General features: G+C 43.7%; 1 protein-coding gene across 1 annotated transcript; it reads right to left on the minus strand.

The window, feature by feature from the left end:
* Positions 1-11,979: 11,979 nt before the first annotated feature.
* LOC135489930 (uncharacterized) lies at positions 11,980-14,063 on the minus strand. Its single transcript, XM_064775563.1, has 3 exons — positions 13,962-14,063; positions 13,509-13,690; positions 11,980-13,132 (listed from the first exon to the last, which is right to left on the minus strand). Exons 1-3 carry the CDS (start codon positions 14,061-14,063, stop codon positions 11,980-11,982), a joined length of 1,437 nt encoding a protein of 478 aa, XP_064631633.1.
* Positions 14,064-14,578: the final 515 nt, after the last annotated feature.

A 14,578-nucleotide genomic window follows, 5' to 3' on the forward strand; every position in this document is an offset into this window, starting at 1 on the left:
TTATTGTTCAGCGTCTCCAAGGAATTCTATTTTTAGAGTCCAATGGGGCAATGGGGGGGGGGGGGGGGGGGTTAGGGGGGCTTCCCCCAATGTACTGACTAAAACCTGTCACTTTCAGAGAACGGGGGAGGGGGTTTGGGGGACTCATCCCCCAATGTATGTACTGGCTACATAGGTCAGAAGGACGGGGGTTTGGGGGGCTCCCCCATGTCAAACAGTTGTGTGAGTTCACTAGAGATTGCTCTTTACATATTAAATGTAATGTGTACCCGTAACCGCTTGAGGTCTGGACTAAAAACTTTGTTTACAAATTCACACCAAATTTCGTTTCAAAATTATTCTTTGTTTGGCACCAGGGGGCGTAATGCAAAAAAAACATGAAACAGACGATGCGCGTAATGTACACTCTCAGCAAGCAAATAGTTGTGATCGTCGGTTTTTGATACGAATCGTTTCCTGTATGGCCGTTACAAGCCGTTGTCAGAATATGATGTGAACCTGTTTACCGTTCAATGCTGCTCCCTGTGACGCTGTACCCGCAAATGTTCAATGAAAAAAATGCTGATGATGACTTATACGGCTTGTTCGCATCGTAAACATAGTGGTACCCGGGTTAACTGTCTTTGCGTTTGGCCTAATTTTACAACGATTACTCCCCATGTAACCATGATCTAGGATGGACAGGCTGTGTATTATGAATAGGAAAAGTCACCTAGGGACCGTTGCGTAGAATACTTTTTTGGCGAAATATTGCGCAAAGTCCAGTAAGCCAGATATTTGCGGCTGTTATAAAACGCGAAAATCCGCGGAAAAATCACAAAGCCGCCAGTAAATACGCGCATAATATTTAATGATAATTATATTATACAAATAACAGCATAAATCATAAATCGGAGGCAAGAACTACCAGTTATCTGCACATTTCATCGGTCAGATTTTAATCCTCTGGAGCGCCATTCATGCCATTCCGATCGACTCTTCTCTCTTTTTTTCTTGGTGTTGATAAACTTTGCATGTTATCTTCGACACCACCGTGGTTCCTTCCCTAACGGAACACATTACGAGGCTGCTTTCAAGTGTGATTAATGCCCAGATTGATGTACGTTACGGTATATGCCTCCTTCAAATATAAGTCGATGACGAACTGAATTCTGGTCTACGAAAATTTTTTAGGACAATCTCCTTGCAGCTCGAACCTAACCATGCGACTGCACATTGGAGTCTATTTTAAGCAATCACAAAAACTTACTTTGCGGCCCGTCTAGAGTATAAGTTTATTTCAAACCACAAGGTGCTTGTGATTTACGGCGGATACAGCGCACCATATAACGGGGATTCCCAAAGACCTTGTCACCAGGAGTACTTCATGCGCACAACAATGCACACTACTAATATGAAAAACTCTCACCTGCGGTTCAGGTAGCCACCTTGTAGCCAAGTTAGATTTTTCCGCGGATTTCCGCGGAATCCGCGTTTTATAACAGCCGGATATTTGTGTATGTTTCTTCACTATAGATTCATGCACTTGATTGGGAACAACGTTTACATGACGTAGTGTTGGCCGTCGCGTCTCAACGTTACCGTAATGTAAAATGCATGGTGACGTGACGACGGCCAACACTACGTCATGTAAACGTTGTTCCCAATCAAGTGCATGGATCTATAGTTAGGGTGTTCAGGTCAAAATAAACCATTACATATACAATTATTATTGCAGGCTATAATTCAAGTATCAGCTATTATAAGCATTATGGCTTTTACAGAATGGAAAAATTCCTGTTCAGTCCAAAGTTATAGGCATTTGAACTTCGCAAGATTTGGAAATTTTGACCAAGGGCTCCAAAGGGAAAATGCCTTACAGGGTCAAAGGTCAAATGGCATCCAACATGGCTGCCGGGGTGAGAAAATGATCAGTATTTTAGCTGTAGGAATCTTATTTATGAATTTTTTCAGCAAAATTTTTAGAACGGAGTCATATTATGATGTCCGTCCTAACAAATCCAAAATGGCCGCTAAAATCCAAGATGGCTACCAATAGTCCAAGATGGCCACCAAAACTATGCAACTTGGTAACCTTTTCTGCAGCTCTGACTCCCATTGCAAGCCAAAGGAGTAGTAAAACTTGATGATTACGGATCTTCGGGTTGGAATTCAATATGGCAGGATTCCAAGATGGCCGCCAAGGACAAATATTGAAATATGGCTGCTAGTAATAAGGATGTTGGCAGATATCATTTCAGTTTCTTAAACTAAGACACTGGTATGATATGCAGCTTGAGGTCAGTCTATCTTTATCCACTATGATGCAACCGCCATCAGGCGGCCATGTTAAAACCAAGATGGCCACCATATTGAAACCAAGATGGCCGTCAAACTCTGCCAACACCATTAATATTCTAACCAGGCTTGTAATATATCAAAATGATCGGATGAGAGTAAGGACGCCAGTCGACTGTTTGAAATGTGGCTATTTACAGACACAGAAAGACTAGAAGCGTTATAAATCAAGGTCATACATTATTATTCAACTCATTTGCAAATTACAGATGAAAGTAACGGATAATACGCCTCAAGTACCATCGAATGTATTCGCTGCTTGACAACCACAATCCCTCATTGTGCTTAATCTGCCTCAATTCTCTTCATTCAGCCAGATCTGAAAATAAAGAATAATACCTCAAAATAAAGAATAATACCTTAGTCGGTATTGGTACTTTCAATTATATCATTTATGTCAATGAGACATCTCCCCCAAGGCTTTATTGGTTCAGAGTTACAGATGGTGCAATAGTACACACAGCTATAGCCAAACATGGCCTGGTCTCTCCTAGAACACTGCCACACTGTCATTAAAACCATGCAATGCTGAATGCATGAACCAGGAAATGAAAAGAAAAACATTGATATTTTCACCAAACTACCCAACAAAACCTTACATACAGAGCATTCGAGTCTCAGGACTGTCAAGAACAACATTAGTCAACTTACACGAGATAACAAGAATGAAAACATTGCCAAAATATACAATAAACCTACCCAAACTGACTGAAATCAGCTGATTTTCTAATGCTAATTTAATTGGAAAAGTGCCCGGATGTTACGAAAATTGGGCATGCGCCACCATCGGCCAAGTTGGAACTACAAAATAAATTATAAACTCTTGATTCCGCTGGAGATGTCAAATTATCAAGAGATTTCAGAAGGGATAGTTAGGTGTTGTTTAGGAGTGTCAAATCTTGAAAATGCCTAAAATCGGTAAATATTGACGGAATTTCATCCGGTTTTGGACGAACAGCAAGAGTTTCAGCAGTAGAGTTCATTTCCGGAAAGATGATTTACATAGGTCATATGCCCTTTTGCGGAAAAGGCGCCAAAGATTTGACGAGCAAGTGACAGTTGGCCACGCCCCGTGCCGTCCTTATTAGCATAGCGTTATGGCGGACGTGATGATCGCCACGACGGCCCAAGTTGTGCGTAATTTCTAATTTCTCCCCAAATACTCGATGAATTTCATTGAAATTTGAGACACTGAAAGATTAGATACCTGTTTACCGTGGGTCTTCCTGGTTTCTTCATACATCATCGATAAGACACCGAAATTAACCGATCTTCAAGAGGTGTGAAAAGTTTTTTTCCGTCATTTTCTGTGCGTGACGCGAAAATGCGCTTACGGAACGTCGAAAGTCACGTGACCTGAACACCCTACTATAGTTAATAATGAATTTTTGTGGCTTATATATTCTTAATTGTTTTGAACGCGTTTTTTGGATTCGTTTGGCGCCAAAATCAAGAATGGCAAATTTACAATCTTGACACTAGAGGCGCTGATGTCAAGCAAGCAAGCAAACTCTGGTGAACTCACACAACTGTATCATGTCCTAGCTGACGATTTTTAAATACACGAGGTAGGAAACAATGGGATTCACGTCCGACGTCGTAACTGTGGGTGCGGTGCGTCTTGAATGCAGGATCGGCCAACGCGCGGCCCATATTATGGAATGCGACAAAACTGTACCGGAACCAGAATTGTCATGGGTCTGCACATTTTTTTTCAGATTCGATGGAAATGATGGATATATGCATTTTGTTTACACTTTATATACAGTGTATATGTAACCAGAACACTCACTACGTTGTGTGAGTTAATATGTAAAGAGCAAGTTCTCTTGAACTCACACAACTGTATCATGTCCTAGCAGACGATTTTTAAATACATGATGTCCCACACCCGCACTTCAGTGGCGCCGGTGTGAATAAATCTACTTGTGTGAATGGTCAATGGCTCATGACGTCATGAAATAATTGCGTCACGAGGAAGGAAACAATGGGATTCACGTCCGACGTCGTAACTGTGGGTGCGGTGCGTCGTGAATGCAGGATCGGCCAACGCGCGGCCCATAATGGAATGCGACAAAACTGTACCGGAACCAGAATTGTCATGGGTCTGCACAAATTTTTTCAGATTCGATGGACATGATGGATATATGCATTTTGTTTACACTTTATATACAGTGTATACATACGTAACCATTACACTCACTACGTTGTGTGAGTGATAACCCCAACACAGTCTTGTTGCATAGTCCAACTAGGCCTATGAGGTCAGAAATTAATTTTCACTCGCAGGCATTAGGCCAAGTCCATAAGAAAAAAGTTCTGAATAGATTGTCAATATCCAGGCGGCAATGAAGCCAGATTATGCAAGTCCATACACAACTCTATTGTTTTAGGCTAATAGTCTTAGTGAGCAAATGACACTTTCAAAAAACAAATGACGTGATGGAGTAAAGGGGCACACTGTAGACTTGCAGAAAATCATGGCTGGCCAGTCTCAAAGATACCGGTTTTCTCTGAAACTAAACAGTCAACGAAAATCTCTACGAATACAACCTGTAAAAAACGCGAATAGGTCTAGTTATGTCCTTCTAGCAAACCCACTTTCGTCTCGGGCCTCCTGAAAGTGGATTCCTTGTTTGTCTTGAGTTCGACACTTCTCACGTACATCCATCTGCTCCTGGTAAACTTGAGTTACACGGGTGAGCGGCCACAATCCACGAGGAACGTCGCTGTCAGCCAGTAAGACAACATCACCAATTTCAAAGTCTCGTTGTGGAGTCTGCCAATGTTGTCTTGAAGTGAGCAGCGGAATATATATTCCTTCTTCCATCTTTGCCAGAAGTGGTTCGTGATGATCTGTCTAGTTTTGTCCTTCTAGCAAACACACTTTCGTCACGGGCCTCCTGAAAGTGGATTCCTTGTTTGTCTTGAGTTCGACACTTCTCACGTACATCCATCTGCTCCTGGCTAACTTGAGTTACACGGGCGAGCGGCTACAATCCACGAGGAACGTCGCTGTCAGCCAGTAGGACAACATCACCGATTTCCAAGTCTCGTTGTGGAGTCTGCCAATGTTGTCTTGAAGTGAGCAGCGGAATATATATATTCCTTCTACCATCTTTACCAGAAGTGGTCCGTGATGATCAGGGCCTGGCGCCATCCTTTTCTGTATATGTCCTTATCCTCAGTGACACATGGATGCAAGGTACAATCGTTTCGACCGAGTAGAAAGTTGTTTGGCGTCAGAGCTTCTGGATCGTTACTTGATGATGACACATGCGTGATGGGACGCATGTGTCATGTGTGAGGAAGGGTTCTTTATGAAGAACACTGTCGGATATCAAATGTTATTGGTTGTATTGATGGCAGCCTTATAGGAATAAAGGGATCATCTCATGATGAGGAATCATTCGTATGTAGGAAAGGGGGGCATGTCAATAATGTCCAAGGGGTTTGCGACCATGAATTGAAATCAACAAATTTAGTTGTGAAGTGGCCAGGATCTACGCATGACGCGTTTATTTGGAGTAACAGTTGCCTCTGCAACGAATTCGAGAATAAACAATGATAATAATAATTTATTCTATTTAAGTGCTACATTAATGTAAAAAAGACATTTTCTAAGCACTGTGCATGTGCAGAAAGGAAAAATTATTAAATTATTAAAAACAGTGACAAATTTAAAATAGTGGAACATTTGATAAAACAATAGATGGCATCAGATTGAGTACGTGTATTTAAAAAAGGTGCGTTTTTAATTTTTTCTTAAAAAGTTCAGTTGGTGTGAGACAGCACATATCTACAGGCAACTCGTTCCAAAGTCTTGGGCCAAGAACGGAAATTGATCGGTCGCCATACGCTTGGAGCGTGCAATAGCTAGCACCCAGAGATCGTCCGAAGAGCGTAGGGAACGACCTGGTTTGTTGACCTTGAAAATGTCCCGTAAATATGATGGGCTGTTTTCTTTGTGCAGCAAGTTATGAATGAGAAGAAGTGCCTTATAATGTATGCGCTGTCTCACAGGGAGCCAGTGCAGTTGCTGCAGGATTGGAGTAATGTGCTCCCTTTTTCTAGTTTTGGTGAGCAATCTTACAGCAGAGTTTTGGGCCTTCTGTAGGCGAGAAACCTCACAATCGGGCAGACCTAACAATAGACTTTTGGAAGTCTAGCTGGGACGTGACCAATGCATCCAAAACTCTGGCACACGTGGCCCCGTCCAGATGCCTACGCATCTTTGAAAGTATGTGGTTATGGAAGTATTGTATTTTGACTGTGTTAGACACTTGCTTAGACATTGACATACAGACGTCGAACTCGGACCCAAGATTTCGCACCTGGGTGGAAGGTTCAATAGTGGACGAGTCGATTTGAATGCTTCCGCGTGGCTGCAGTTTAGACATCTTGTGCTTTAAGGCGGCTATCATGAATTCTGTCTTTTCATCATTTCCCTTAATGGCCCTGTCACACCTTGACGATTTAACCAGCGTATACCGACGTTTGAAAAAAGTGGCGAATACGCTGGCGTATGTCAAATAAGTTTGGGGTAAGTTTTGCATAAGTTAAGAGCACGCTGAAGCACGCTGGTATACGTCGTAGTACGGCGAGGTCGTCGAAACATTTTGTGCATGCACGAAATTTTTCAACTTATGCCAGCGTATGGCTCATACGTCCCGCATACGCGCGCCATAAGTTATGCGATCGTTGACACACGTTCACACACGTTACTTGTAAGTTACTCATAAGTCGAAATACGTCGAGATAATGTCTAGCGTACCCAAAACTTATTTCTAACCTATGAGTAACGTGCTTTGAACCTATGTGAAACTTATCTCCAACGCATATTGACGCATGTAGACGTATCTGACGTGTTCCGGACGACCACAGAACTTACTGGACGTGTTTCTAACTTACATCTACCGTATAATGGCGTATTGGCAGCGTTTAGGGGAATTGGTATATAAAAATGGGGTTCACAGGAGGAACCCGTCATACTCCATACTTCTGTATGGCTTCATCATGGTTGGTCGTAGGGCGAAGACATCATCACCAATGAAGAAGTAGGGCACATCCTGGTTGTCGTTAAGAAGAGGCTCAGTGTCAGGGAAACCTAGGGTACCGTCTTCAGCGCATAAAAATTATATGGTTTTACCTAAAATTTCATATGTATCATTATATTTATTGTACAGCGCCTTCAAATATGTTTTTATCATAGGTTCGTTTTATGAGTCAATATATTCAAATTCAAATTCCAGGTTTCCAGGACTACAGAGCCAGCAGCTTGACCAGGTAGAGAATGAGAACCGCGACTTTCTTCCACTAGGAGCATGGCGAAAGGGACGTCACTTGGAGGATACACAGATAGCTAGTGGCCCCAACACTGCCTTCAAAGACGGAAAGAAACAGAGGAATCTGCTCAAGCATTGGGTTAACTCCCCAGCTGATGCAGTTCCGTGGCAAGATAGGATGATCTTGATGATACTTGTATTACTGCATTGTTCAGGCAACAAAGGACCTCAGAGACAATAAGATACATAGATCTTTGCTGACTTAAAGATGGATATCTGGGACTGGGGCATTTTTAACGAATACCTGCAATCAAGCAACATAATTATTCATCAACCTTGACTCAACACCAGGAAGCACAACTTTAACAACAGTGATTTTTTTTTATTAATGTAGTAATAAAACCATGTTTGGTGGTCTAACCTATAATGTCACGTCACTTGACTTAACATTGATAACATTTTATAGACATGTAGAGATGCATTACTTCTCATTAAAGCACTCGGTAGTAAACAAACACGTTTGAAGAATGATCTTACACACTCTTCTTATCTTGAAATAAACGAATCACTTTAAAACTTAACAGTTGTTTGTTTTCATTTATAAGCAAGGATGATGGCCAAACCTATTAAAAAATATTAAAAATATAATATTTTCAAAAATAACATCAACAAACATCAACAGTTTAAGCAACCTCTATTCAGTGCTCATCTGAAAAATAATGGTTCATGATAACAATGGTCATACATGTATACAGAATGGCACAAAAAAACACTGTCTCTGCTATTCATGAGAAGCACACAACTGTCACTGTCACTGTAACCAGTTCTTCTCTGGTGGTGTCTTCAGCTCCCCAGAAAAGCTGCTTGCAGCATCAAGATCGCTTGACAGGTTGATCATTCCTGAGAGTCCAGACATGTTACACAGACTCCGGCAGCTAGTGTCAAGGACACTGGGGCTCTGGTTCAGTACCTGGCAAGACGACCCTAGAGCAGCAGATACAGAGGCGGAGCTTGGCTGCTGCGTGATCTGAGGAGGAGGCTGGAACCCATGCTGTGGAGGAGGCATCATCCGCTGGTACTGAGGCTGCTGTAGTTGGTACTGTGGCTGCAGTGGCTGCTGCATGTACTGGTCAACATAGTCAGCTGTCTGTGAACCCCAGACTGACGCAGCCGGTGCCTTGTGTCTCCACGTGTGGGGAGGTTACTGGTCATCACCGACGCCGTGGGGGGTGTATGTAGCTGGAGCTGAACCGCTGGTACTGAGGCTGCTGCCGTTGGTACTGTGGCTGCAGTGGCTGCTGCATGTACTGGTCAACATAATCAGCTGTCTGTGAACCCCAGACTGACGCAGCCGGTGCCTTGTGTCTCCACGTGTGGGGAGGTGGCTGGTACATCACCGACGCCGTGGGTGGTGTATGTAGCTGGAGCTGAACTGGGTCGCACGGAAGCAGGAGCATGAAAGGTTGGGACTCTTGGAGTTTCTTCCTCATCACTCTCATCGTCCATCAGCTCACTGAGGATGGTGTTGATGCGTGACCGTGCCTTCCAGAACTTTCGTTTGGACATGCTGACCAGGCGTTACGCACGTAGTTGGCGAAGGCTGCAGTGGCTGTGATTGGCTGAGGCTGTGTGAGACCTTTGAGGAGCTCCCCAGACCCATGCACCCTCTTCTGAAGTGACTGGAGCAACTGGTCATCGTCCTGGCCTCGCTTACCCTTGCGCTGTGAGGATGAGGAGGGGACAGTGGAGATCATGCTGTTGTCATCAACCACAATGTCTGCACAGGCAGCCTCGGCATCCTCGAGGTCCCGACTGTGTGCTGCAATGGTTGCCTTCACCTGCAATTATGACATTTGATTAGTAAAATACAAGGCTAATGCAATGATTTGTAATCAAAATAAAATTAATATAAATAATTATTAATATTTACATTAATATTTGTGTACACTGTTGACGGGCTCAGCACGATGGCGGACCACAGTCTGGAGGAAGCCGAAGTTTTCCTTCACCCACTTCTCCATCTCTGTCAATTCCGGGGCGCCGTCACCGCTCTTCTTCTTGTGGAGACGGGTATGGGCGTCTCGCAGGGACCTGAACCACCCTTGAAGGTGCTCGACAGTCTTCCCTATGGCCTTGGCTTGATCCTCCCAGATCTTTGCCTTCTTGTCCACCCTCCGGTAGTCAGTCTTTTTGATGTTCCAGAGGATGGGGTTCTCGCGAAGATAATCGCACATGAGCTGCTCCTCTTGGACATCAAGACAAAACTGTGTCTTCCTAGCCCTCTTCTTCTTGGCAAGGGTTGGCTGAGCGGAGGTGGAGGTCACGGACACAGCTACCGATGCCACTGACGATGCCCGCGTTGGAACCTGCATCATCTCCATCAGAGGGTGAGCGTAAGGGTGCGCGTGAGGGTGAGGGAGTGGGTGATGATGATCCTCCTTGCGTTTACGTCCACTGTAGGTTCTGTCGTGGACTCTGTACGGAATCAAGCCGCCCAAGGTGGTGGATCAATCGTTCTGATGAACAAACACTCTTTATACGATATACTGGCATCTTTATTGATAAATCTTTCGTCATTCTCTGTCTTACAAATCTTTCTAACACCTTATGTATGTCGTTGATGCCGTAAAAGACTGAAAGAAGATGCAATGCTTCTTTTGAGTTCACAGATCAGAATAAAGGGAAAGAAATCCTTAAGCTAAACCTAAACCTATATCTCCAGAGACAGGGTATAAGAAACTAACATCCTAAAGATATACTGGCCTTTGATGGCCAGACAAGTACAACTGATAATCAGGGCTAATCCCAAGAATATAAAATCATCTATATAACACCAAAGGTGTGATATACTTGTATCAAGCTCAAGAATGGTCTTATAGTAACCAGTTAAGCGACTTGTCAAAGATTATACTAATGAATTAAGATATGAAGTTCATATGTCATGGAGAACCAAGAATCCACATGGCTCATTTTGATGCTCACTTTACATGTCCAAAATACCTATCTATGAATGACCAGAAGACGGAAATATCACTTCCATGATATTAATAAAGGCAAAGCTTGCTACATACCGTGTTTGCCGCATTCTGGGGTCTAGGATTCCGCTAATATATATCAGATTAAAATTGGCATAAATGTTTCCGATCTATCCAAGACAAGAGCATGTATGAGAAAGCATGGGAGGAAGTTGGCTATCCCAAATCCTGGACATATAACCAAATAAATACTCCGTTAATTACAGCTAATAATCAAGGAATAAACCAAAGGAAATATCCTGAAATCTAACATGAAAACTATTTAAACCCAAACGATGGTGTGTTAAACTTCAATCATCATGAATTATACTAAATCAAAAATGGGACTACATCTTGAAAGGTATCAAGTATTTCTTAATAGGAAGTGAAGTGGTCCATAGTGCCTACAACCTTGGTGTACCACTCATGCCAGAGCTTGACTCGTCCAAAGTGCTTTCTAAGAGATGCTAATTGTGAGTCATCTTCAGCCAAACAAAATAGAAAAACATTTCATATTGCCTGCTGTCACACTCCCACCCAAATCACCTAATTGATTTTAAAAAAAACAACATATAATTGTCGTATGAAAGAAAAAAACCCACTTAAATCTAAACGCAATCTGGAAGGTAATGTGTAAAAAGAAACAAAAAACGAAACTCAGTAAAGAATGAGAAGAACTCCCACCTATGGAAGACCAGGAAGCTATAGGAAAATTAATCAGGCTGATCTGGGGACTTTTCCACCAACATAATCAACTTGTGGATGGGTCTCTCCAGGAATCGGACCTTGCCCTTGCGCTTCCCGTCAGCTGTTAGCTCAGCACTAGCCACCCGGAGCTTCACTGTTCTCGTCAGGTCATCCTTTCCTTGCTCAGTCGTCTCTACCATTGCCAGCTTCCAGTCACATCTTGGTAGGTCTGCGTCATTCAGGATCACTATGTCTCCCACTTCAACGTTTCTTCTTTGCTTCTGCCATTTCTGGCGCTATTGGAGATTCTGGAGATATTCCTTTCTCCATCTTTGCCAAAACTAATTGGCAAGATACTGAACCCTGCGCCATGTCTTCCGGGCATACAGATCCTCCTTGGGGAATTCCCCAGGGGGTGGCATCAGGATGTCTGATTTCATCGTCAACAACTGATTTGGAGTGAGTGGCAGGGGTGCAGTAGGGTCGTTGAGGTTTTCTACAGTCAATGGACGGCTGATGAATATCGCCATTACCTCATATAACAATGTCCTGAGTGAGGAGGTGTCTAGACGGGACTGTGACAATCCTAGGACTACTCTCAGCACGCTGCGAATGGTTCGGATCTGTCGTTCCCATACGCATCCTTTGTGGCTTGATTATGGGGAGTTCATGACGAATTCGCAATCGCCCTGGAAGTGGGCTTGAATGGTTGCATCATCGATCTCTTGCATAGCCTCTTTCAGTTTTTGTCTTGCTCCTACAAAATTAGAACCCCGGTCACACCGGATTAGGCGTACTTTGCCCCTGAGGGCGTCAAAGCATCGCAGGGCATTCAAAAAGACATCCGTTGTCATGTCATCCAATAACTCTATGTGTATGGCTCTGGAAGCCATACAGGTGAACAGAAGTCCATACCTTTTGATGGTCTTACGACTTTCTGTCACTTCAAATGGCCCAAAGACATAAATTCCGCAGTATGTGAATGGGGGAGAGGCGTCTAATCTATCTTTCGGTAGGTCAGCCATCTTCTGGACTTGAGTGATTCCCCTGAAACGTCTGCAAACAACACACTTGAAAATGTGTGAGGAGACCTGTGCAGAGCAACTTGGTATCCAAAACCCACTTGCGCTCAACTCATTCATGGTCATTCCTCTGCCCTGAGGTGCAGTCTTTTCATGATGATGCTTTATTAGCAGCTCAGCTTCGGCAGTCTTCTTGGGAATGACAGCTGGATGTTTGGCTCTATAATTCAGGTTCGAATGTTTGAGCCTGCCTCCAACTCTCAGGATTCCATCTTCATCTGGGAAGGGGTCCAAGTTAAAGATCTGGTTGCTCTTCTGCAGATGTTCTCCTCTTTGCAGATCGTCTATCGCGTCTGCAAAGGCTTCTCTTTGTATGCATAGGATGATGAATTTCTCTGAAGCTCTTCTTACCTCTGTCAAATCGGGTATACCTTTACCTAGCTTGCGTAAACAACGCTGACGAAGTGTAGATATGGCTGAGAGTAATCTTGACCAATCAGAAAATTTGTTAAACATCTTCAGCATCGGTGTTCTCTCTGTGGCTTTAGTGGCTAGGGCTGTGACCTTCTTGACCTCGCGATCATCGTTTGAGATTTCATCATGATCAGGTGTTGAGCCGCTTACCTCAGAGAGTTGCTTTTCCCACAGTAATGCAGGCCCATTGAACCATCTGGAGGTTTCCAGTTCTTCTGCCTCCAGTCCTCTGGAGGCATGGTCAGCTGGGTTGATATCTGTAGCTATGTGGCGCCACTGTCCTGGTTCTGACGACTCTCTTATTCTCTGAACTCTGTTGGCACAAAGATTTTGAAGCGGCGAGCTTCATTTTGGATATACCCAAAAACAACCCTGGAGTCTGTCCAATAACAGTTCTTCATTTCAGAAAGTCACTGATTTTTATAGACACTACAGCAGCCTGCAGCTGCAATCTGGGGACTGTTACAGGCTTCAGGGGGACCACCCTTGCTTTAGCCATTGCCAATGAGCAGTGACCCTTTCACTCTCATTCACCAATCTCAGATAGCTGCATTGTCCGTATCCTGCGAGCGATGCCCGAGAAATGATGCAATTCCATCTTTTTGACGGGTCCGAAATCGGTCGGTTTGAAGCACCTTGGTATTTTTATGGTGGCCAGGCTCACCAGCCCCCGTCTCCATCCCTCCCACTTTGGGCGAAGCTCATTTGGAAGAGGCTGATCCCAGCCTGTGCTCTCTCTACAAAGGTGTTGGAGTATCTGCTTACCAATCAGCAGAAATGGTGCAAGGAAGCCAAGTGGGTCAAAAACCGAAGATACCATGGACAGGATGCCTCGTCGGGTGAGGGGTTGGTCTTGGATCGTCAGACGGAACTGGAAGACATCAGACTCAATACACCACTGAATGCCAATGGCTCTCTCTATGGGTGTTGCGTGATGCTATTATACAGTTATCAATATTTGTTTCTGTATTCGGTTGAAGTGTGAGACACCCGGTCGTTCTGGAATTAGTGTTGTTGTCGTTGTAAAAGCATGGTTGCTCAGCGAGAATAAATTAGTAGTCTTCCTCCGATATAAGTCTCCGTTCTATTGCTACTGGCCCTGCCCAACGAAACCTGGTGGCATGCGGTGGAAGCTCACGTACTTTTCTACCGTCTAAGTTAACTCTAAACGAACAGAACTCTACAGACTTTGAGTAATCTCTGCCGAATCTGCAGTCTGGGAAAACCCGCTGTGGCTGATTCATTACTTTACTGTGGACTGAAGTGTATACTGCTGTACATTGTACATTTCCCTGTGTTGGTGCCTACCAACTATACTTTTCGTCATGGCTGACCCTGTTCCTGCTGCGGCGGCCGTAGGGGGCATGGCGATTTAGCGGATTCTGCGGAACCTGCGGAATCAGCATAAAAACAGCTCGAGAATATCGATATTATGATAAATTATCCTTATAATAAATATTTGTAATATTCCATAACTGTTAAATTGTCTAAACCGCTAAGATTATCAAGCATTTCGGAAAAACCCCAACATGCATGAAAAAAATGTCTACATTCTATTATCGGACGATTTCCACATTGGTCTCATCAGGGAGTTTTTCCCAAATGTACGCGATGATGACGTGCCCCATTAACAGGACCTAACATCTATTTTAAAATGCGTTTCCAAAGTGAATGCATGAGGACAACCCATTTGTGTCGTATATCACTGGAAACGCCCGATTCCCCTGATTATGCAGGATGTTAAATCGGGCATTTTATT

Source organism: Lineus longissimus, chromosome 6 (assembly GCF_910592395.1).
Source record: "Lineus longissimus chromosome 6, tnLinLong1.2, whole genome shotgun sequence".
NCBI lineage: Eukaryota > Metazoa > Nemertea > Pilidiophora > Heteronemertea > Lineidae > Lineus > Lineus longissimus.

Excerpts from the sequence above, each read along its gene's own strand:
- LOC135489930 (XM_064775563.1), bottom strand. The coding sequence starts at position 14,063 with ATGAATCAGCCACAGCGGGTTTTCCCAGACTGCAGATTCGGCAGAGAT. Across the intron at positions 13,691-13,961 it reads TTAACTTAGACGGTAGAAAA|TTCCGTCTGACGATCCAAGA; the intron begins GTACGTGAGCTT and ends GATGTCTTCCAG. Across the intron at positions 13,133-13,508 it reads CCAAATGAGCTTCGCCCAAA|AGTTCAGAGAATAAGAGAGT; the intron begins GTGGGAGGGATG and ends TTGTGCCAACAG.